This window comes from Octopus sinensis, linkage group LG5 (genome assembly GCF_006345805.1).
Source record: "Octopus sinensis linkage group LG5, ASM634580v1, whole genome shotgun sequence".
NCBI classification, from domain to species: domain Eukaryota; kingdom Metazoa; phylum Mollusca; class Cephalopoda; order Octopoda; family Octopodidae; genus Octopus; species Octopus sinensis.
In genome coordinates, this window is record NC_043001.1 from 62,186,677 (window position 1) to 62,209,176 (window position 22,500).

The window sequence follows — 22,500 nt, forward strand, 5'->3', positions numbered from 1 at the left end:
GTCATCACTGAAAGTCATTTTGCTTTCTTTCTCTCTTCCCCTTTCCTTCTTTTTTCCCTCTTTCTTTCTTTTTCGCCTCTTTGAGTCATATTTAAAATACAAAATGTACTGTCTTTCCTTCCAAACATTCATTTTTGGAGGGAATTTTTTAATGAAATGTACTTAAAATGTACTGTCTTCACTTTCTTTCAAACATTCAATTTTGGAGAGAATTTTTTTATTAAATGTAGTTCCGCTGCTTTTCGGTACTGTGGATCGTCCCGTGCACATTTGTAAAAGGGAAAAATTTGAATTTTCCGCCACAGCATGTTTCCATACGTTTACTTAATGGAATCTTACGCAATTCCTCTTATCGGATATGATGTCTGTGCATTCTTGCACGTTGGCAGAGGTAATTATTTGTTTCGCCAATGTAATTTTCTTTGCAGTTTGGGCAGGTAATGCAGTATATGAGGTTTTGCGTTTTAAGGGATCCGCTCTTGAATTTTTCTTTCCAAGTTGTTGATATTGTTGCATGTTCCACATCTCCTATCTCTACATTCTTTTACTAAGAATTCTGATTCATTCTCTGATTGAATTCTGCCCTTGTGAGGTGTTTTTTAGATTTTTTTGTTGGCGTCTGCTATTCTGTAAGGTGTATTTTTCAATCAGATTTTTCATTTTGGGGCTTTGTAGAAGTATAGGTGAGTTCGATTTTATGGCGTGGATGATGCTGGTTATTCCAGCATGTTAACGAACTTTTTCCTTAGGTGTCCGTGGTTGGGTGATGTTCAGTTTCATCGCCTTTTTAATTCTCTCATTAATTAATCCTAAGGGGTATTTCTGCATTGTGAGGAACCCTTTGAGTTCGTTGAGTCGGATTTCACGTATTTTGGGGGTCAGTCATTATAGCACAGTTGCGTCTTGCCATGCTGCATGGGATCTTTCTTTTGATGTGTGATGGATGGCAAGAGTAGAAATTTAAATATAAGTGTGTCAATTTTTTTGCAAAATATATTTGTTGTGACTGTGGAGTTCCAGGAATGGTAGTTCATTGCAACTGGATTCTGTCGTGAATTTGATGGGTGGGTGAAGTGTGTTCAGTATATTGTTAAGTATATTTAGATCTTCATTCGATCTGTCCCAGAAGATGAAGCAATCATCAAGAAAGCGTTTCCACTTTTTAATGATATATTTCTTGTACTCCCGATCAAAACTTTTCTCTACTTCCTCATTAAGTTTTTCTTCCAAGTATCCTATAACTAAGTTTGCATATGAGGGTGCAAACCGCGTAACCATAGCCGTGCCCTTTATCTATCGACATGTTTTATTGTCGAATCTAAAGGTATTTTCTTCTAGTACTAGGCATGTAGCCTTGGTGATGAAGTCAGTCTTGAAGCGTTCATTTATCCGTTCTCTATATTTTTCTACCCAGTGTTTGATTGCTTCCAGGCCTAAAGTGTGAGGTATATTAGTATAGAAATTAATGACATCAAAACTTGTGAGTATAGTACCTTCTGCGAGTATATATATATATATATATATATATATATATATACATACATAACACGAGTATATATATATATATATATATATATATATATATATATTATATATATATATATATACACATACATAACACTCTATACATACAGTGTATGTATAGAGTGTTAGGTATGATGTACAGAAATTGAATATTGAGAAAAAAGAGTCGTCAGAAGAAACTATACTCGCAGAAGGTACTGTACTATATATAGTATAGTATAGGTACTGTATATATAGTATAGGTACTGTACTATATATATATATATATATATATATATATATATATATATATATATATATATATATATATATATATATTATATATATATATATATATATATATATATATATATACATACATACATATATACATATACATATAAATCAAATAATTTAGAATTTAAATTACGCGCAAGACCACACTGGCCATATCGAAAATTTACATTAAATTCCTATGACACCCCAAATAAAAATATAAGAATGCTCAACAAGCTATCTAAATCGAGAAAACGTGAAATCATTTTGTACACCCCTCCCTTTTCCCTTCAAGTAAAATTGTTACCGAAATTTTTCTTTAAAATTCTGAGAACAAACTTTCCGAAACACCATAAATACTATTCCATATTCAATAAATCTTCTGTGTAAATTTGTTTTTCTACAACTCCTAATTTGAGATCGTTAATATCCTCTATTAATGAATAAAAAAAATTAGTGCACAAACCTCTAAATCTAATGCGTCAGATAAATACAAGAATCTTGGCTCCAATACGATTGCCCAATCTGAAATTGACACTGACAATTTAAATAACATTATTGGCCAACAAACTAATACTCCGGCTCCAAATTTATCTAAATTAAAAACAAAACAGCAAAAAAGAAGAAAAATATACAATCATCGCGTAAATGATTCTTGTCCCCTTGCGGGATATTGTGCGTGACATTACGTTATCTATAAATGTCAGGTATCCACACCAGATGCACAACCTAAAATATATATTTCTTTACTACCCACAAGGGGCTAAACACAGACGGGAAAAATAAGGACAGACAAACGGATTAAGTCGATTACATCGACCCCAGTGAACTGGTACTTAATTTATCGACCCCGAAAGGATGAAAGGCAAAGTCGACCTCGGCGGAATTTGAACTCAGAACGTAGCGGCAGACAAAATACCGCTAAGCATTTCGCCCGGCATGCTAACGTTTCTGCCAGCTCGCCGCCTTCACAACCTAAAATATACATTGGTAGTATCACTGATTTGAAGCGTAGATATCGAACTCATATCAATTCCTCTAATATTCCTAAATATAAAATGGCTACCATGCTTGCTAAGTATATCCACAAGCTCAAATCAGAAAACAGAAAGTATACACTAAAATGGTCTATTGAATCCGAACCCCGCTCCATATAACGCTAACTTAGGAAAGTGTAAATTATGTATAATGGAAGCGCTCGTCATTCTTCGAGCGCACAATCTATCGCTACTTAACAAAATGCTAGACGTGTTTTTTTTTTTCATGCAAACATAGAATTTACACAACATTTTTACACTTTAGCAACTCTGAATTGAACTAAGATACATTTTAAAACAAATTTTGCCTAGCCACTAAGTTACGAATTTGTAAACACACCAACACCGATTGTCAAGCGGTGATGGAGACAAACACCTAGCAAAGACACACTCACGGCCGCGCGCGCGCACACACATATGACAGGTTTCTTACAGTTTCCATGTACCAAATCCACCCATAACGCAGTGGGTCTGAACCTGGAACCATGTGGTTAGAAAGCAATATTCTTACCACACAGCTACCCCTGCGCCTAAAGTGAATGCACAGTATATGATATTGTAATAAACAAGTTTGTGAGGATGCATAATTCTCCATTCTTATTTTTAATGCTTTTACATTTTATACAGTGTACACTCTGTATACAGTTTAAAATTCAAAGAAGCGAATTTGTGTGTGTGCATGAGCGTGTGTGTGTGTCTCTGTGTGCGTATGTGCGCGTGTGCATGTTTGCACGAGTATGTGTAAATGCGCACAAATTTGTATTGAACGACATAACGTGCAAACTATTTGAAAAATATGAATTATCCTCGTGACAGTGGAATTGTTTTTTTAAAATTCCATATCCAGAGTAATCCAGGGAAACATAATTTTTCACCAGCTATATAAATCTACAACTCTTCGATCTGTAACTAGTTCGATAAGTACCATCGCGTGAAACTGTTGACCTTTGAGTTACTTTCTGTTGCTTCTGCTAAATATTAATAAAAATATACATATACTCATATTTTGAGTTCTTTGAAAAGACACGTTTTCTTCCCGCCGCCACCTCATCTAAGAATAATGATGAAGATACTTAAAGCATATGATGTTCCACCAAGTGAGCGTCCATGTTTCAGCCCCGTATAAAAGAAGAGAGTCCACTGTTGCCAGAAACAACCTCACTTTCAATTTCCTTGCTAACTTTGAACTCCAGACCTTTCTCGAATTATGGCATGCGCTCCAGGCAAGAGCTTCACTTGCTACGATGTCTTTTTCAGTACTTTGTGTACTCTGAAACACTATATGTCTTATGTATGTATATCTAAATATATATTCTGTCTTAATATGCGAGTACTGCCTGCTTCTACAAATGATAATACTCAAATAATACTCAAACTTACAGAAAGCTGGGCCGGAAAAACCTTTCTCTTTTGGATAATTACAATACAAATCAAAATTATCCTAATACATTTGGTATCTATTTGCATCGCATCAACATACAACTCCATTAGAGAAATGAGTAGCCAGAAATTAAGTATGCGAAGTATCTGTTCCTCAAAATCAGCTCCTTTCCCTGTTTCCAATATATAGATGTTATGTAACTATTCATCATTTGGACGACACTAAACTCAAACCTCACGTATTTTAAACTACTTTTATGTACACTTACGGTAAGAAGTTGCCACCTAACGAATTGAACCTTTGAAGTGTTTTTTATTTAATGTCATTTAGTGTACCGAGAAACATAAAATCGTTCTTTCTGATAAGCGTTCACCCAAGTCACGAGTAAGATTATTCTGAAACGTTGATCATTTTCTTAGAAATAGTTGAAATGGATTATTGTACTCTTTGATGTTCCTTGCAACTAAACAACTATTCAGTAGAGATATATATTTGTAAGACTGTTAATCCCTTTTCTTGAGTTTTATATGAATTAGACTTTTCTCACAGGACAGACGCAAATCTCCAAAACGCTTATCAATTGTGCCACCAATGATTGTGATAGTTTGTGTATTAAAAACCATTAACTCACGAGGACACTTCATGGAATTTCACCATCTGTGCAAATCTAGAATAAATCAAACTTGTAAAAACTTTACTTCTCGAAATAGTGATCATACTAATATTACGACTTAAATAATGCCACTTAATATGGCATAACGTAACATCGTATAGATTAGCGAGTAGGAAAACAGTAGAGTTCCAAAATAAAAGAGCTAAACATATTAAGTTACATTTTGCTACATACTGAATAAAAACGAGATATTGTTTAATCCTCGTAGGATTAGTAAAATAAAATAACAATAGCATACTAAGATGACTTGCAACATTTGAACAACCAGCTCATTGGCAAAAGGAAATACCTATGGATATTGCTGTTAAAATTTATTTCTATTCCCCCACATGGCATCTATTACCAACGGTGTGAGGTACGGAAAGTAAATGTTTTAGACGTGAACATGTATATGTTAGCCTGATGCATCATGTCTTCTTTGACATAAGAATTTGAACTCAGCTCACATCAATTATACATTGTTGCCACAGTTTATAACTTTATATTGTACTAAAATGATGACAATGCTTCTTTCTATAGTTATACTGGCTTCCTCATATGGAGGAAGCCAGTAAGTTTTAAGTATCTTTGTCATGAAATCAGTTAAGTAATGTGACGCAACTAGATCAACTATCCTTTCCTTTTTGATTAAAATCTGAAGTGGCGGCTAAAACCTGTGTGAAGATGTCAACTCAGCACTGACTCATACTTACCAGACAGTATAATGGATGTAAAGATTTTAGTGGAAAAGCTTTCACTGACTAGATCATTTAAAATAAATGCATGAAAAAAGACCCAGGAATGCGAATCAGTCATTTGAATCATCTTGCGTTACAACGTAAAAGATTACTTTAAGCGGAGCAGTAAAGGTGAAATAATGTTGGTTAATTTTTATATCACTGGTGGAAGTGATGTTTTCTTGCATCTAACCAGTTTATCCGTGAACCTTGTAACATAAGATAGCAGAAACACTAGAAAAGGCTTTTACATCTGGACTCGCCCTTTCTTAAGCAATACGCATGATCACTATAAGCACTCGAGTGGATAGAAATTTCAGAATCGGACCAAATACCCCACACTATTTAGTTTTGCGTAAATCATAGTATGGTTAAAATTTTAGGGATAGATATGAAAAGTACTAATAGTATTCAAGGATTCATGAACTCGACAGTATCTTTCTTTATGTTATAGTTGAAAGAAAATGAATGTACAAAGTCCCATTGTACAGGAGCATTTTATATTATTCTAATTTTTACTTTTGCTTTTTACTTCAGGTGTTGTTCATAACAAAGTAACTAACATGTGCCGAGGTAATAATCCAAAATGTGACAGAGGAAAAAGCATAAAAATCGAGATGGTTACATGTCCATCCCCTGCTAACAAACGTCTATGGATGCAAACAAAACCTGAAATACGTACAAGGTGTGAAAATGTAAAAGAATGTGACATTAACTTTGTAGTAAGTTCAGTTTCAGCATGCTGTGGAGAAGATGGTCAAATAAAGAAACCTCGTCTGAGATTCGTTTATAATTGTCCAACTTGTAAGTATTAAAGTTCAATTTTTTCCATTATTCAAATTCAAGAGAATTTGTAATGACTGATTGGCAAAATTGTTAAACATATAGCTGAAAAAAATTTTTATTTTATATTCGTTGCTAGAATTGTTGCGCTGTTTGCCATAAGATCTGACAGTACGAATCCCATAAGGCTGTAAATACGTCGATATGTTTTTCATGTGACCAAAAATAATCACCTTCCGTAGCTAAGTCAAAATTCACACCATCCCTAACGGGAATGACAATCGCCGAAGTAACAAACAAATTCAACTCTTCGACCCTTAAATAAAATAGAAAGTGCATGCAGTGAGAAAGAGAGAGGAGGAGTGTGTATGTGTGCACACGCGCGTGGAATTGCCATTCATCATGACTTTGTTTGATTACTACGGTACGGAGGGAAGAGTAATACAATACATTAAGGCAGATTTTTTTTACAAAAACAAATACGAATGAAAACAAATAAAGATAACCCTCAAACATAGAGTAAGAAACTGCCTCGTAAGTAGAATCAGGGAACTCTATATGTTTGACCACCTTCCGCTCTGATGAATTTCTCAAACTGAGTTCTCAAAAATTACTCCTGAGCAATTTCGGTTCCAGCCGAAACTGAAAGGGCAGTTTTCTATCCTCTAAAAGATAATCCTTCAGCTGTTAAAAGATTGCCAACTAATTCTTTATTATCCATCTGTTACCTTGGAGCTCCTAGAATTCGTGTCTCATTGACTCTTTAATCAGAGCAGTAGTTATTTAGCTGTCTGTTAGACTTTAATCGAATTGGGTTTAGATTGTCTTTCTCAGCAAGGCATGGTTCAGGTACTCCATGGGAGTGGGCGCTTCTATGTGAGGAATTTTCAGTATCTTGTACGTCTTTCGTAAGGATTCACTCTTTTTTTTCCTTCATTTGTTGCTTAAGTGGTTTCCTGTCCTTTCTTTTTCTATCGCCGCAATAGATTAATATTTCTAGTCGTAGCGTCTAGCAGGCTCCCAGCATAGGTGTTTACTACTTCCTTCTATCAATTATCGGAGTTGTGATTGGTTGTACTCTGAATACAGCTGTAGTTGCTACCAAGGTATTTACAGATGGTGACAGCTGTTGTTACTGTGTCTGCTGTCGTCCGTCCCCCTCCCTGTTTTGTTTTGTTTTTTTGAGCAGTGTGGTCGATTTCAACTATATCAGCATTAAATAATAATTGAGAGATGCTTTCGTTTTTGGATTAGAACAGATTACCGTAGGATATGCCTATAGTATGATTAGAATTGGGTACTGCTAATAAGTAGAATTTTTTATCAATATAAAACATTTTCAACCCCTTATACGCAGCATTGGCATTGTTGTACGTTTGAGAAATTCGCACCTCAATCACGTGGTTCCAAGTTATATTCTATTGCGTAGAGCCGTGAATAAGTGCTTTCAACCATAAACAGTAAGATTTAAAGAAACCAAGGGACTGGTTTCTTATAAGAAAGAGGAATAACGTTTCGGTCATGAACCTTTGTCATTCAAAACCTCAATTCAAATGAAGCCTCGTGAATGATATAAAGACGAAAACTGTTATAATTGTTTCTTGACTATACTATGCATGTGTATACCTGTATGTATATCGGCGCGGGCGACATGCATTTAATGCTGATAAATCCACCACATCTTATTAAGATAATTTACACCTTATTCAACCTACTTATTACACTCTTCTAACAGAAAATCTACGTATATTGCTACTGTTTACACAGTTTTGCCATCATTGAATATACCTATGATAAAAATTAAAACTTGTGTCGAAACACTTGTTTTCAGATATAGTCTTTATTAATAACAATATTATACGACGTGTTTTTTTTTTTCCTTTTTTTTCTTTTTCTATTGACGATAGCATGTGCCTTGAGCGAAAATTAACTGTGACTTTTATTAGATCGAAGGATATCTAAGAGGATACATTGTTAACTAAAGTTATGTAAAAAATATTATGATGGAAGGTTTCAATCTAAATATGATCACTTGAAAGCACTTTAAAATAGCATAGAACAACGAGTGATCTCAGGTGGTTTAGTCAAAAGAATTAAACTTTTCAATGAAGGCATGACTTTTGCGTGGAATACCTAAATACTGATTGGAATTTCGGAAAAAAAACTATTTATTAATCCTAAAATGAGCAGAATGTTGCATTCCTGTACATATGTACAAAGATTTAACTAACGATGTCCCCTCAAAGTTGTTGCCCGACATGCTTCAGACAAAGGGGCAATGAATTAAAACAGATATTGATCAAGTAAATATTCAATAATTTCAAGGTGATTACAATAAAAATAATTATCCATTAAGTGTTTTATTTGTACCTCAGAGTATGGTAGAACCGTCCTTATAAACCATTCCCCGTGTCTTAAACGAAATTTGCTGAACCTACAGTTTAGTGTTTCTAATATTAATCTCTTGTGTGTTGAGTACTTAAATATTCGATAGTCCGATTTGCTGAATTTACTCACACCTGTTTACATATTTAGTTTCGATTTCGTCGGAGTTGATTTCCATGCTTTCAAGTTTGATAAACGAAGCGCAGAAAATATATTAATGAGAGTTTAATTGATATAGCCTTCAGTGTCAGTGTAAAAATTCTATGTAAAAAGTGTAAAAAGTACTATGACATGTAATGACATTAGGGAAATAATTTGGTAAGTCCACAGAAAAAGTTGTAAGCAAATCAGTTCAATTTCACACACCTCCACAATTTTCAAATGAAGCCTTTTAATTTTCGTCAGAAAGGATATGAATGTTAGATTACCTTCTTAAAATTCAAAGATTTGGAGCTTTCTCCTCTTCCGTATTTAAAAAAGAAACTAATTTTGATACAAATGATTTTGCAGTGAATGAAGGGGTGGCAAAAAACGCAACAATGGCATCAAAGAAACAAAATTTTCCCACAACTACGAAGCAAACGGCGACTGCTTCTAAGAGTATTCCTATATCTACACCTAGACATGAATCCGTTAGTAACAATGTTCTCAACCCAAAGAATGAAAATTTCCCAGAATCTGGTAAGTACATATTTTAAGATTGTAATATGAAGGGATACACAAGTGAATCTCTCTCTCTTTCTCTCTCTCTCTCTCTCTCTCTCCTCTCTCTCTCTCTCTCACACACACAGACACACACACACGCACACACACTCACACACATACTATATATATATACATATATATATATATATATCCATAAAAAAGAAGTTTGAAAACGTCACTATATAAGATTTATTTTAATTTTCTTAGAGATTTTAAATGTTTCGGCTCTTCTTGAAAAAACGAACCTTATCAAAAATATTTTTAAAAGTTAAGTGTAAGTAAAAAGTTCATAATTGTTTCTTACTAATCTCAACAGAGTCCAGGTGGAGATGTTTTGTGTGGGGGGGAGCATAATGGCTGTCTTGTACGCTGAGTAGAATCGTTGGCTGTAATCGTGGAAGTGATCGTTGGCCGTAATAGCAGTAGTAGCAGAGACCGTGGTGTTGGTAGTGGTTGGAGTTGTAGCAGCAGTTCATTGGCTGTAGTAGTAGTAGCAGCAGCATTGGAAGTGACCGTTGACTGTAATAGAAGCAGTACAGAAACCGTTGTTTGCAGTAGTAGTAGTGATCGTAGTGCTAGTGGTAGTGGTGGTTGGTGTTTTAGAATTCCTTTTTTCTTTTTGGATAACCAATATATGGTTTTAATGTTCCTGGCCCAGGATGCTTAAACTTGGTCCGAATTTTCTAATGAAATGGAGTTCTTTGTTATGACGTTGAGTGAAAGTTACGTTGTTATTGAGTTGGTAATAAACAATACGATCCAACAAGCACTTAAATTAAATATAGAAGACCTGAGACAACCAAAACCAAAAAAGGAAGAAAAATTAAAAACCCTACCCTACATCTCTACACACAACCCACTTAACAATGAGGCCTTCAACACCATACTCCAAATCACAGCCCTACTCAAGGGAGACCCAAAGATGAACCGAATCCTCCAAACGTACACCATCATAAAAAGTAAACGGCAACCAAAATCCTTAAAGAAGATTTTAACCCAGGCTACTGCACCCAATAGCAACCTCAAAATCAACAGTTAAAAAATGTGGAAAGCTCAAATGCGGGATCTGTGTCATCTTAGTAGAAGGTTCAGAATACACATTAGAACAAGGCCATCATTTTACCATCAGAACAAACTTCACCTGTGCATCGGAAAACTTTATTTACATGATAACAGGCGCAGGGTGCAATAGGCAATATATTGGCCATACAAAAAACTGCCTACGAAAAAGGATGGCAGTACATAAATCCCAAATTAGGAATCCTGAATACAGGAAAATACCTGTCAGCGGTCACATAGACAGATGTGCATCAAATAAAAATCCAAAATTCACAACTTTCCCATTTTACCAATTCAATAACAACGTAACTTACACTCAACGTCATAACAAAGAACTCCATTTCATTAGAAAATTCGGACCAAGTTTAAACACCCTGGGCCAGGAACATTAAAACCATATATTGGTTATCCAAAAAGAAAAAAGGAATTCTACAACTCCAACCACCACTACCACTACCACCACGATCACTTCTACTACTGCAAACAACGGTCTCTGCTACTGCTGCTATTACAGCCAACGGTCACTTCCAATGCTGCTGCTACTACTACTACAGCCAATGAACTGCTGCTATACAACTCCAACCGCCACCACCACCACGGTCTCTACTACTACTACGACCAGCGGTCTCTGCTACTACTGCTACTACGGCCAATGATCACTTTCACGATTACAGCCAACGATTCTAGTCAGCGTACAAGACAGCCATTATGCTCCCCCCACACAAAACATCTCCACCTGGACTCTGTTGAGATTAGTAAGAAATAATTATGAACTTTTTACTAACACTTAACTTTTAAAAATATTTTTGATAAGGTTGGTTTTTTCAAGAAGAACCGAAACATGTAAAATCTCTAAGAAAATTTAAATTTATCTCATATAGTGACGTTTTCAAACTTCTTTTTTATAAATATATACCCACTCGAATACCACCTACACTTTTTATAAATATATATACATATATATATATAAATTTTAGATATGATTGCAATACAATACAATAGGATCACTTTCCAACCAAATAAAGCACCGTAAAGCAGGGGTTGTCAAAAGTTAGTTGGTCAAAAATTAATTGCAATAATTGCAATAAATTAATTTACTGCTAAGCTCTTTTCAATTGCAATAATTTATTGCGAAGCTACGATTATTGCAATAATTTTTTGCGAAGATTGCAATTAATTGCAATCCAATTCCCTTTGTTCGAGAAGTCTTTGGTAAAAACACAAAATCAAAAAGCCACTGAGCTGGCTGCGAAACGGTTTTGGACGATGAATCGGACAACTTCGCTTGCAATGTCCTCAAAAAGTGTCGAAGCGAGATGGGTACTAGCCAACCACGTTATATTAATACAGCATTCATTTTTCCAACGACTAACTTGGTTGAAAGGTTCTTCAGTGTAGCAGCGAATGCCTTCGATGATACAAGACATCAATTATCACCCGTATATCTGGAGATGCAACTGTTTTTAAGAGTAAATGACCATCTTTAGGATAACGAACTTGTTTCGCGTATCGTTTTATCCAATTCCCTCATGTAAATTGTTAAATACACACTCATTTTAATTACTAATAGTATGAAACCGTCCTTTTTCCATTCCTACGTTTTTTTTTCTGTCTTGATTGGGATGGTATAGGCCCTAAGGGGAGCATTGTAGGCATGTTTTCCATCCTAGGTCATATCACACATTGGTGGTTGATTTTGTTATTCTGGCAGTCGGTATAAGAATTTTTAGAAAATTGTGGGTGATCCAAAAATCTTTTGGACAGCAAAGAAATAGATCAATCAAAATTGAGAAAGTAGAGCTTTCATTAGAAATGTACTGTTATTTTTGTAAAAAATGACATTTTTGGATGCGTAAAAATTTTATAAGGGGATTTTCTGGAGAGCATTGCAATTTATTTCAATTAATTGCAATTATTTATTGCGACGAAAGAAAAATGTAATTAATTTATTGCAAAAAAAATAATAAAATGCAATAAATTCATTGCAACGAAATAAATTTATTGCAAGCTCTGCAAGGCATTTTGACAATGTCTGCCGTAAAGTGATACTATTGTATTGTATTGCAATGATATTTTAAAATTTTATAGAAAACATTTTCACTAATCTCAGTTCTGTAAACGGCTAGACGTTCAGCCGAATATACTGGCAAGATGTAACGATATTTTAAATTTTCGCCTCAGGGGAAGCTAGCTGGTGGGAACTAATCAAATTTATGGTAACAAACGTATTTTGGAAAGTCCGAAACTCGGGTCCTAAATTATCCATTTTAGGTAGTCCATTTTCCGATGTTATTCCTAGAGATAAGACGAAAATTTTTTAAAGTTCGCTGCCCGCATACCTCTTTGCCAGTATACATTTCAACGAAGCTTTACATAGCGACTGCTATTTCCATCAAACATTGATGCCTCGCTGTATCACTATTTCTTATTTATATGTGTGTGTGCGTGTGTGTGTGTGTGTGTGTTTGTATGTGTGTGTTGTGCGTGTGTTTGTGTATGTATGTATATATATATATATATATATATGTTATGTAGTGTGTGTATATATATATATATATATATATATATATATATATATTATGTGGACGTGTATATATATATATATAATATATATATATATATTATGTAGACGTGTATATATATAAACAAAACATTCAAACACTATGATTTGAAATAAGTTGTCACTACTGCTAATATCATATGTGGATAAAATTGAAAATTGATGCTATCAACAGTAGTAACATTGGTTGTTCGCAGGCAAATAGCATTATATAGCTATAAATTATAAATTTCCACAAACCATAAGGATGCATAAAAGCATACACCTGCTAGAAATAAGAGCTAAAGTCTTAATTAAACCACCGTACAGCACCAAGATAGCAGAGAAATAACAGTAGGCGAGGAAACGGAAAGAATTAATACATTCAAAAGCCCAACTATAAAAGATTATGCCGTTTAGGACATCCACATACTGGGTTTCGGCTTTTGGAAAATTTAATCCTTGAGCCTCTTCAGTGTGGACTACCGAGTAAAAATTCGAAGCCGTCACGTTTAACTCCGTTAGTGTACTGGTTTTGTTTGCGCCAAAAACGCAGCATATGTTGCAGAAATATTTATAAACAAAACATTCAAACGCTAAGATTTGAAATAAGTTGTCACGAGTGCTAATATCATCTGTGGATAAAATTTTAAATTGATGGTATTTATATATTTTGGAAAACAGACTCGATTTCCAAAATGGAAGCGAACACTTTTCTCCATGTGATCGGCTTGAAAAATTGTTAAGACACTAGGTTTTGTCCTACTCTTCTTAACATGAAACCAATGGTAGCCTTCATTCACAAATAAAGAATATATATATATATATATTTCATTCAAATTTTACACATGCTTTGCTTAGGATCCATGTAGTGTCACGGACCAAAAAAGTTTCAGCTTCTTGCCTAATGCGAACCCAGCGCAATCTCTTATCTCTTACACTATTTCAGTATTACGTGTCAAAAGTGAAACAATAGCATCTCTCTATTGTAATGTGAGATACTTTCAGTTTAATAACTCCACTATTAATACTGAAACTATTAAAGTGAAACTATTATCTCACATATATACAGGCATACATACATACATACATACACACATACATACATACATACATACATATATCATATATTGAAGGGTAAGTTGTCTGTCTGTGTGTTGTGTGAACCACTTCTACCCCTACAATTTTCAACCGAATTTCAAATTTTACACATGCCTTACTTAAGGTCCATGCAGTGTCCTGGGCGAAAAAAAATTTCATCTTCGTAAGAAGTCTGTCCTTGCTAAGATGATCTGGTTCTTGACTGATGATAGGGATCGAATGTCCGTCCTGTGGTTCTTGTGTCGTCTCTGTGGTGTTTCATGTTCTTGTATGTCTGTATTTAATTTATTACCTATATATATATATATATATATATAATATATATATATATATTCCTTATGCATTCCAAAACCAAGTTACCAATGTTGACGTATGGGGTATCAAAAGATTCAGTACTATTTCAGCTACAAATTACGCTTCATTGTCCTTCACATATTTGCATTTCAAAAATTTAACATTATAATATTTTCCATAAATCAACTACCGTAAACATTTTATACGACGATGACGTCATGGTCGATGAAATCCCGAGGCCGTGGTCTGTAAAGCAGAAGTAGTGCTTTGCAACAGGCAGCAATGGAGACACACACGCAGACACGCACACATGCAAACAAACACACACACACAGAAATATGTTGGAGCATCGAAGGCTAAATAACAAAAGGTCCTCTTTAAGAATCCAAGATAGTTGCAACGTTACATTGGCCAGCTATATATATATATATATATATATATATATATATATATATATATATATAGTCAATCTAAACATGAACAAGCAAGAAAAAAACAACGCGAGGACGTGGAATAAGTACAGTGTTATGGACACTCAGGAAAGGAAAGAAAAGAAAGAGGATTTCACATGGCGATTAAAAATGGAAAAAGAGCCGTACCAAATCATCTGGAAACTGCTCGAACAACCCGAGTCATACCTGAACGGAAGTAGACGTGCCAAGCTTTGCTTGGCCGAAAGGAGAATGATTCTAAAAAAATGTCCACATGTCTGAAACCGGACATAGCAGATGCGGAGTTACACATACCACAGTATGTTGTACTACGGACCGACAGAAAAGAAAGGAGTCATGGAGGAGTTGCTATGTACATCCGTGAGGACCTCACACCCCAGGTCCTCTTGTCATACTCAAACTCGGTGTGTGACACACTAATTGTACATATAAGGCAACTTGATGTAGTTGTGTGTGCTACATATCGCCCTCCAGATGCCCCAAGCCATGTGGGCAAGTTTGAAGACTGCCTTATAAAAATAGAAGAAGTTCTAATCACATTAGAACAACACATAAGTGTACTTCTTATGGGAGACTTCAATCTACCCAATGTCAGATGGCCCGAGAGCCTTTCTCTCCCAGGAATGACAAGATGTGAACGAGGACAGGCGAGGTCCCTCCTGAACCTCATCAACACCCTGTACATGGAGCAAGTAATACTCCAACCAACCAGGGCAGGTAACACACTGGATCTCTGCTTCACAAATAATATGGATCTCATCCATAATGTGAAAGTGACACCGACACTACTCTCGGATCACAACATGGTAGAGCTGACCATGTACGGGCCAAAAGAGAGCACGGACATGCAGCCTACAAGAAACCCTCAGAATCTTTCCAGCTTGAACTACCATAAGGCAAACTGGAAACAAATTGAGAAAGAGATCCTCAAACAAAACTGGCCTAAATGTCTCTCCTCGCCAGACATCGACGTGAAACTTCAACAATTCATGTCTGTAACGCAAGCCATGTCTGTAACGCAATTCATGTCTGTAACGCAAGACACAAATGTGTCCCAGAGAGAAAGGCCACTGTACACAAGAACAAAATCCCCAGAGAGAGGAAAATCTTAATGAGACGGCGTACAAAAATTTCAAATCGCCTAAACAAACAGATTGAAAGCAGTGAAAAGTCCCGCCTGAAAATAAAATTGTTGGAAATTGAAAAATGTCTGCAACTCTCCCATGAAAAGGAAAGAGCAGACAAAGAAGCCTGGGCTATAGACAACATAAAATCTAACCCCAGAGCTTTCTACAGGTATGCCAAAGAAACAGCTACGGTGCACTGTAGGATAGGGCCACTCCTTGAAAAGGATGGCACACTCACAGGAAAACTAATGAGGGTAAGTGAAATACTGAATGAGCAATTCAAGAGTGTTTTCACTCCACCCTTCGGGCATTTCCAAATCACCAATCTAACTGACTTCTTTACCACTGCAGATATAAAATCAGAGGCGGCGACGATAAATTACATCGATATAAAGGAAGACGATGTAATAAAGGCCATAGATGAAATGAAAACAGAATCAGCTATTGGCCCCGATGGATTCCCGGCAATCCTCCTAAAAGTATGTAAGAGAGTCCTAGCAAGACCACTGCAGATCCTCTTTCAGAGCTTCCTTGCAGCTGGCAAACTTCCAAAAAAACTGAAGGAAGGTAAAATATGCCCTATTCATAAAGGTGGTAGCAGAGCAGAGGCCAAGAACTACAGACCTATCTCTCTCACCTCACACATCAGCAAGGTCATGGAACGAATAGTCAGAAGGAAACTGATCACCTTCCTTGAAGAAAATGACTTGCTGCCTGACACCCAACATGGTTTCCGACCAGGGAGAAGCTGTTTAACTCAGCTCCTACAACACTATGACTGGGTGCTGAAACGGCTGCTCAACCACTCAAATGTGGAAGTGATATATCTCGACTTTGCAAAGGCCTTTGATAAAGTCGATCATGGAATGATATGTCACAAACTGCGTGATCTTGGCATAGTTGGAAAATTGGGAGAATGGCTTCATGACTTTCTGAAGAATAGAAGTCAGGTGGTAGCAGCCAATTAACACACAATTAACACACAAATAGTGAGCGGTGTTCCGCAGGGCACTGTTTTGGGACCACTACTGTTCATAATGGCCCTCTCAGACATGCCCTCAGCCACGCAGAGAGCCACGATCACAAGTTATGCAGATGATACAAAAGTTTCACAGGCAATACAGAACCCTGAAGACACTAAGCACCTGCAATGTGAGCTGGACGAAATATACAAGTGGGCTGAAAAGAATAGCATGCAGTTCAATGCTGAAAAGTTTCAAGCTTTATACTATCAGCATGCAAAACTGAATGCAACACCCAATGAATACACTGGACCCGGAGGGATTGCAATCCCAGAGGCACAATCAGTGCGTGACCTGGGTATTCACATGAGTGATGATGCGACCTTTCATGTACATGTTGCTAAACTGGCAATAAAATGTAGACGGCTGGCTGGCTGGATTCTCAGAACCTTTAGAACAAGAGAACAAGAAACCATGATGGTCCTCTGGAGGACACTTATCCTAAGCCACTTTGACTATTGCTCTCAGTTATGGTCACCATCCAGTGTCAAGTTGATCATAGAGCTCGAGGCGATCCAGCGTAGCTACACGAAGAAGATAGCCTCTATGCAGAAAGACTCAAGAGATTAAAACTATATTCCTTGGAGCGTAGGCGGGAAAGATATGCCATAATATACATCTGGAAGATCCTGGAGGGACGTGTCCCAAACTTTGGCATCGAGAGTTACACAAATGCCAGAACTGGGCGCCACTGCGTGGTGCCTAGGACTCCAAATTTGCCATCAAGATGTAGGACAAGATACTGTGATAGCCTGGGCTTCCGTGGCCCACAGCTCTTCAATATCCTCCCGAAGAACCTGAGAGACCTGCATGGGGTGGATGCAGATGTCTTTAAAATGGAACTGGATCTCTTCCTGTCAGGTGTCCCAGATGAACCAACTTCACGGCAGGAGGTGCAGATGAGGGCAGCTGCATCGAACTCTCTCATGCACCAAATGGCAGTTGCTAAAAAGCTTTCGTGAAGTAAAACCAAGTAGCAACACCAAATGGCGGTGCCCCAGCATGGCCACAGCTCATGAGCTGAAACTAGAATCAATCAATCAATCAATCAATCAATCATTCTTCGTGCCTTTCTAAACTCAAAAAGCGAGTTTACTATAATGTATTTGGAAAATATTCATATAAGAGATTAAGTTCTAAATAATGCTCTACCCTATAGACCACCAGCCAAGACTTGCTCGCTCTGCCTAGATGAAACCTATCACATACTATTCTCTAAGCACAATCTCTTAAATGATAAATCTGAAAAAATTTACCAATGTTTTCATGCACATAAATATACTTTTTCCAAATTTATATAATCGTATAATTCTTTTCCAATACATATTATTTCACTATACTATAATAATAACATACAATGCCTTGAATATATTTATATATAAACATAACTTACTCCGATGATACATATATTCCATCCTAATCACATCTTTAATGAAAATCTTGCTGTTCAAGTAGAATAATTAGTATTTATCTGCATATTATTCAATAACATTCTTTCTTATTGAACGCATAATTATAACCATTATTTTTTATCCCCTTAATCCTCAATTAACCCTTAATATTAATATTAAATTTTCTAATTATGAACTTTATATTAATCCCAAACTTCTCTTATCATAGTACAATAATGTAATATCCCCTCCTTGCTAATCTCACCATACTTATGCTCCATATATAAAATTTTTATTTCCATTAATTTAATTAACTCACCTATACTCAAGTTTTATTTAAACTCCAAAACTTAATCCCAAACTCTATTATCAATTTATTCTTAACTCTAGGCAATAATATACAATATCCCCTTCTTGGTCAATTGCAATACTTTTTCTTCCATATCAATATGTACACCAACATTGACATTATAAATTGTATATTAGTTCTCAGCAGCATATTCAATATTCTATCAATTAAACTTTTCCATATTAATGATACCTATTGATATGTCGTACGTCATATCAGTGGCAACAAGGATACCCCACACTGTATAACGGTGTCGTTATAACAGTGGTAACGAGGTTACGAATGCTCGTAGGAATGTCGAAATGGAAGAACTACTAGCTTCCGCTGTGAAGCAACAACAACAGTTGCAACAGAAACTGTTACAACAGCAGCAAGAATACTGTGAACAGCAACAACAACAGCTAAACCAGCAGTTGATAGAGTTATTGCTACAATCCAAGAACGCAGCCGCGTCGTATTCGTCCAACTCCGTTGAAGAATTCCCGTATAATCCCGACGATGAGGTTACATTTTCTTCATACTATAGAATGTATGAAGAAATATTTAAAAAGGAGTGCAAAGGCTGGACAAACGAAAAGAAGATAGGACTTCTTTTGTGTAAACTAGCTCCGTCAGAGCACGAGAAATACTGCAACTTTATTCTACCAAAAAAGCCGCCAGAAATTTGTTTTGAAGAAATAATTAAAAGGCGATCTTTCGTTACAAGAACACGCGACTGCTACTTACAAACCACGTGTGTTTATTTACATTTGTGAAGATAATCGCCGATTTCCGTAATTAAAAAAATTTTTTTTACATATGGTGTTGAGGCGAAATGGGATCGTTTGAAGTCGGCGTGAAAGCGAAAGAGACAGAGAGAGCGTCATTGTATGAGGGAAGTTCTTTTGAAGTTGGTGTGAATCGGAAGAATTGATGTGCGTGCGTGCGTGTGTGTGTGTGAGAGAGAGAGAGTGTGTTTGTGTGTGTGTGAGAGAGAGAGTGTGTTTGTGTGTCTGTGTATGTGTGCTTGTGTCTGTGTGTGTGTGCTTGTGAGTCTGTGTTTGTGTGTACAGGCGTGTGTGCAAAACGAAAATAAAATGAAAGATTTTAAGTTCCAAACGTCTCTGCATCCAAGGGTTTCCTGATTCATACTAACAAGAATTGAATTACGGGCCTGTACTTATCTAATACATTTCAAAACAAATAATATAAACGAAAAACAATAAAAACGTATCTATGAATCTGATCATAAAATCGCCAACAAACATTAAAAAAAAGAAACCGAGAGAAAGAAAAAGTTAGCAGCTGGAACAAAATTGTAGCATTCACACAGACACACAGACACAGACACACACATACACGGAACGCCAACTTCAAAAAACTTCCCCGATCCAATCGCGCTCTCTCTGGCTCGCTTTTACGCCGACTTGAAAAGATACCCTCTCTAGTTTGACAGTAACGGTACTCATGCCGTAATTTTTTTTTAAATGAAAATGATGACTTTGTTACATAAGTAGGCATTGTAAACAAAGCATGCGAAAAATTCAAGTTAAGAGAGTTGTTTAAACGTTTGATATTTGTCGTGCGAGAATATTAACAAAATTGACACAAGACACTGAATTAATCTTGCAAAAAGTGACAGAAGAGTGTCATATGCGCAGTCATATAGTGTACAGGTCGCAGGAATTAATGAATACTTTTTCTTAGAACAACGAAAAATATATCTTACTAATCGAAATCCCAAATAACAATTATTATAACATTTCTCCAAATAACATTCTAAAAACAACATCGTAGTATAATATAAACGGATCTTTTCGGTTTGAACGGCAGTTTTTTCTAGCGGTGTCATATGAAAGTGTCACCCATAATTATGACCCTAGTATCGATCTATTGCATTTCAATCTGTTTTAGGATTAGGGTTAGTTAGGGTTAGAGTTGGGGTTAGGGTTAGGGGTGGGGGGAAGGGTATCTTTTTTTCTTCAGAAATGTAAATAAACCCAATCTGTTTCTTAAACGAGGGACATATTCATACGGCACAGAATGTTTTTCACCTCAATAGACGTCATTGATTGGTTGAAATTGCAGAAATTGAAGAAAAAAACAACAAATATCTTACAAACCATAGAATTTTCTCAATAAAGCCAAGAGAAAAAGATGTTTTATAAACACATTCTACCAGTATACGAAGTTTAAAAGTGTTTTGTTACGTGGAAATTATTTTTAAAAATTGCCGTTGAAACTGAAAAGATCCATATAAACAAATTTTTTCTCTTCTCTTTTATTTTATTTTTTTTGTATCTAATACCCCACAAAAAAAATTGTGTTTTTATCTCACTTTTCTCCCATTTCGTCTCTTTATGTTATTTTTCCCTCATAAAATCTACTTTTCTCTCTATACACTTATTTATTATTTTTTTCGTATAAACATTTATATTCATCTCCGTAGTATGTAAATAATAACTTTTCCTTGAACATTGGAATGTATATGTTAGTAACTAGAAATGATAAATAATTAAACAATAACTTTTCTCTGAATATTGGAACGTATATGTTAGTATATAGAAATGATAAATAATTAATAGTTATTATAGTATTTCCCAAAATCATTTATGTTTTTTCATTATGTTTTTTTCATCTCTCACTCTGTCTTTAATACTCTTAACAGCCCATAACATCACTCATTATAATTAAATGACTCCTTAATGTTCATTAATCCCTTATATGTATATTTTCCAAATGCATTATAGTATTTTAGTAAAATTTCAATATATAATATCTCCTTACATGAACTCGGCGTCCTAACAAATTATTGTTTACACGGTCCTCAGCACAGAAGGTGCACATCTATCCTTGAGGATATCTGAATAAATATGTTTATTTTACATCTAAAATAGCTTGAATGCTGATAATTCAAACCTAAAACCGGATTGAAACATGCAGGATTTTTTGGGTCATTTCTTTTGTTGATCAGCTCCCTTTATATCCTGAATCTTATATATATGTATTACTTTTTCATCGTGAAACAAATAAATTCAATCAAATATCCACTATATTTTCTTCTCCATTTTCTTTTATTAACTATATACACCTGTTATATATATATATATATATATATATATATATATATATATATATATATATATATATATATCACGTGACCGACCAGACCATCAGATGTAGTTACACATCGCTGGTCACAATGCGTTCGCATTGTTTTAGCCTTCGAATGACGCCACCCCGCTGGCTAAGCGAGCAGGCCGACAGAAGAAAGAGTGGGAGAAAGAATAAAAGAATACATATATATATATATATATATATATATATATATATACACGCACACACACACACATAAACATACATACATACATATATATATAAAGATATATATATATATATATATATATATATTATATATATATATATATATATATATAATATATATATATATATATATAATATATATATATATATAGTTGAAATTTACAGTAAAACAAAAGACGAAGACAGGTGTATGAACACCACTATCTATTTTGTAATACAAATGGATACAATGAAGTAAAATAAAATAAGTTAATCTTACATATATACAGGGTGTGATAGAACCAACGCCCTTTTTGCATTTAATAACTTTTATAGTATATAAATGTTTATTAAGTAATTTTTTATTGAACACAAATTTATTGCATTACTTACAGAAACAAATAAACTAACGAAACAAATCGCAG

The 22,500-nt window shown here is 35.3% G+C and overlaps 1 protein-coding gene across 4 annotated transcripts in view; it reads left to right on the top strand.

Moving 5' to 3' along the window:
- LOC115211776 overlaps positions 1-22,500 on the top strand; it is a 130,422-nt gene that overhangs the window by 28,434 nt on the left and 79,488 nt on the right. For all 4 annotated transcript variants that reach the window (XR_004999063.1, XM_029780452.2, XM_029780451.2 and 1 more), the window contains exons 2-3: positions 6,124-6,390; positions 9,265-9,435. Coding sequence is in view for 3 of the 4 variants with exons in the window: in XM_029780452.2 (XP_029636312.1) it covers positions 6,124-6,390; positions 9,265-9,435 (438 nt within the window). In the remaining variant the exon portion in view is untranslated. The remainder of the gene's footprint in view (positions 1-6,123; positions 6,391-9,264; positions 9,436-22,500) is intronic.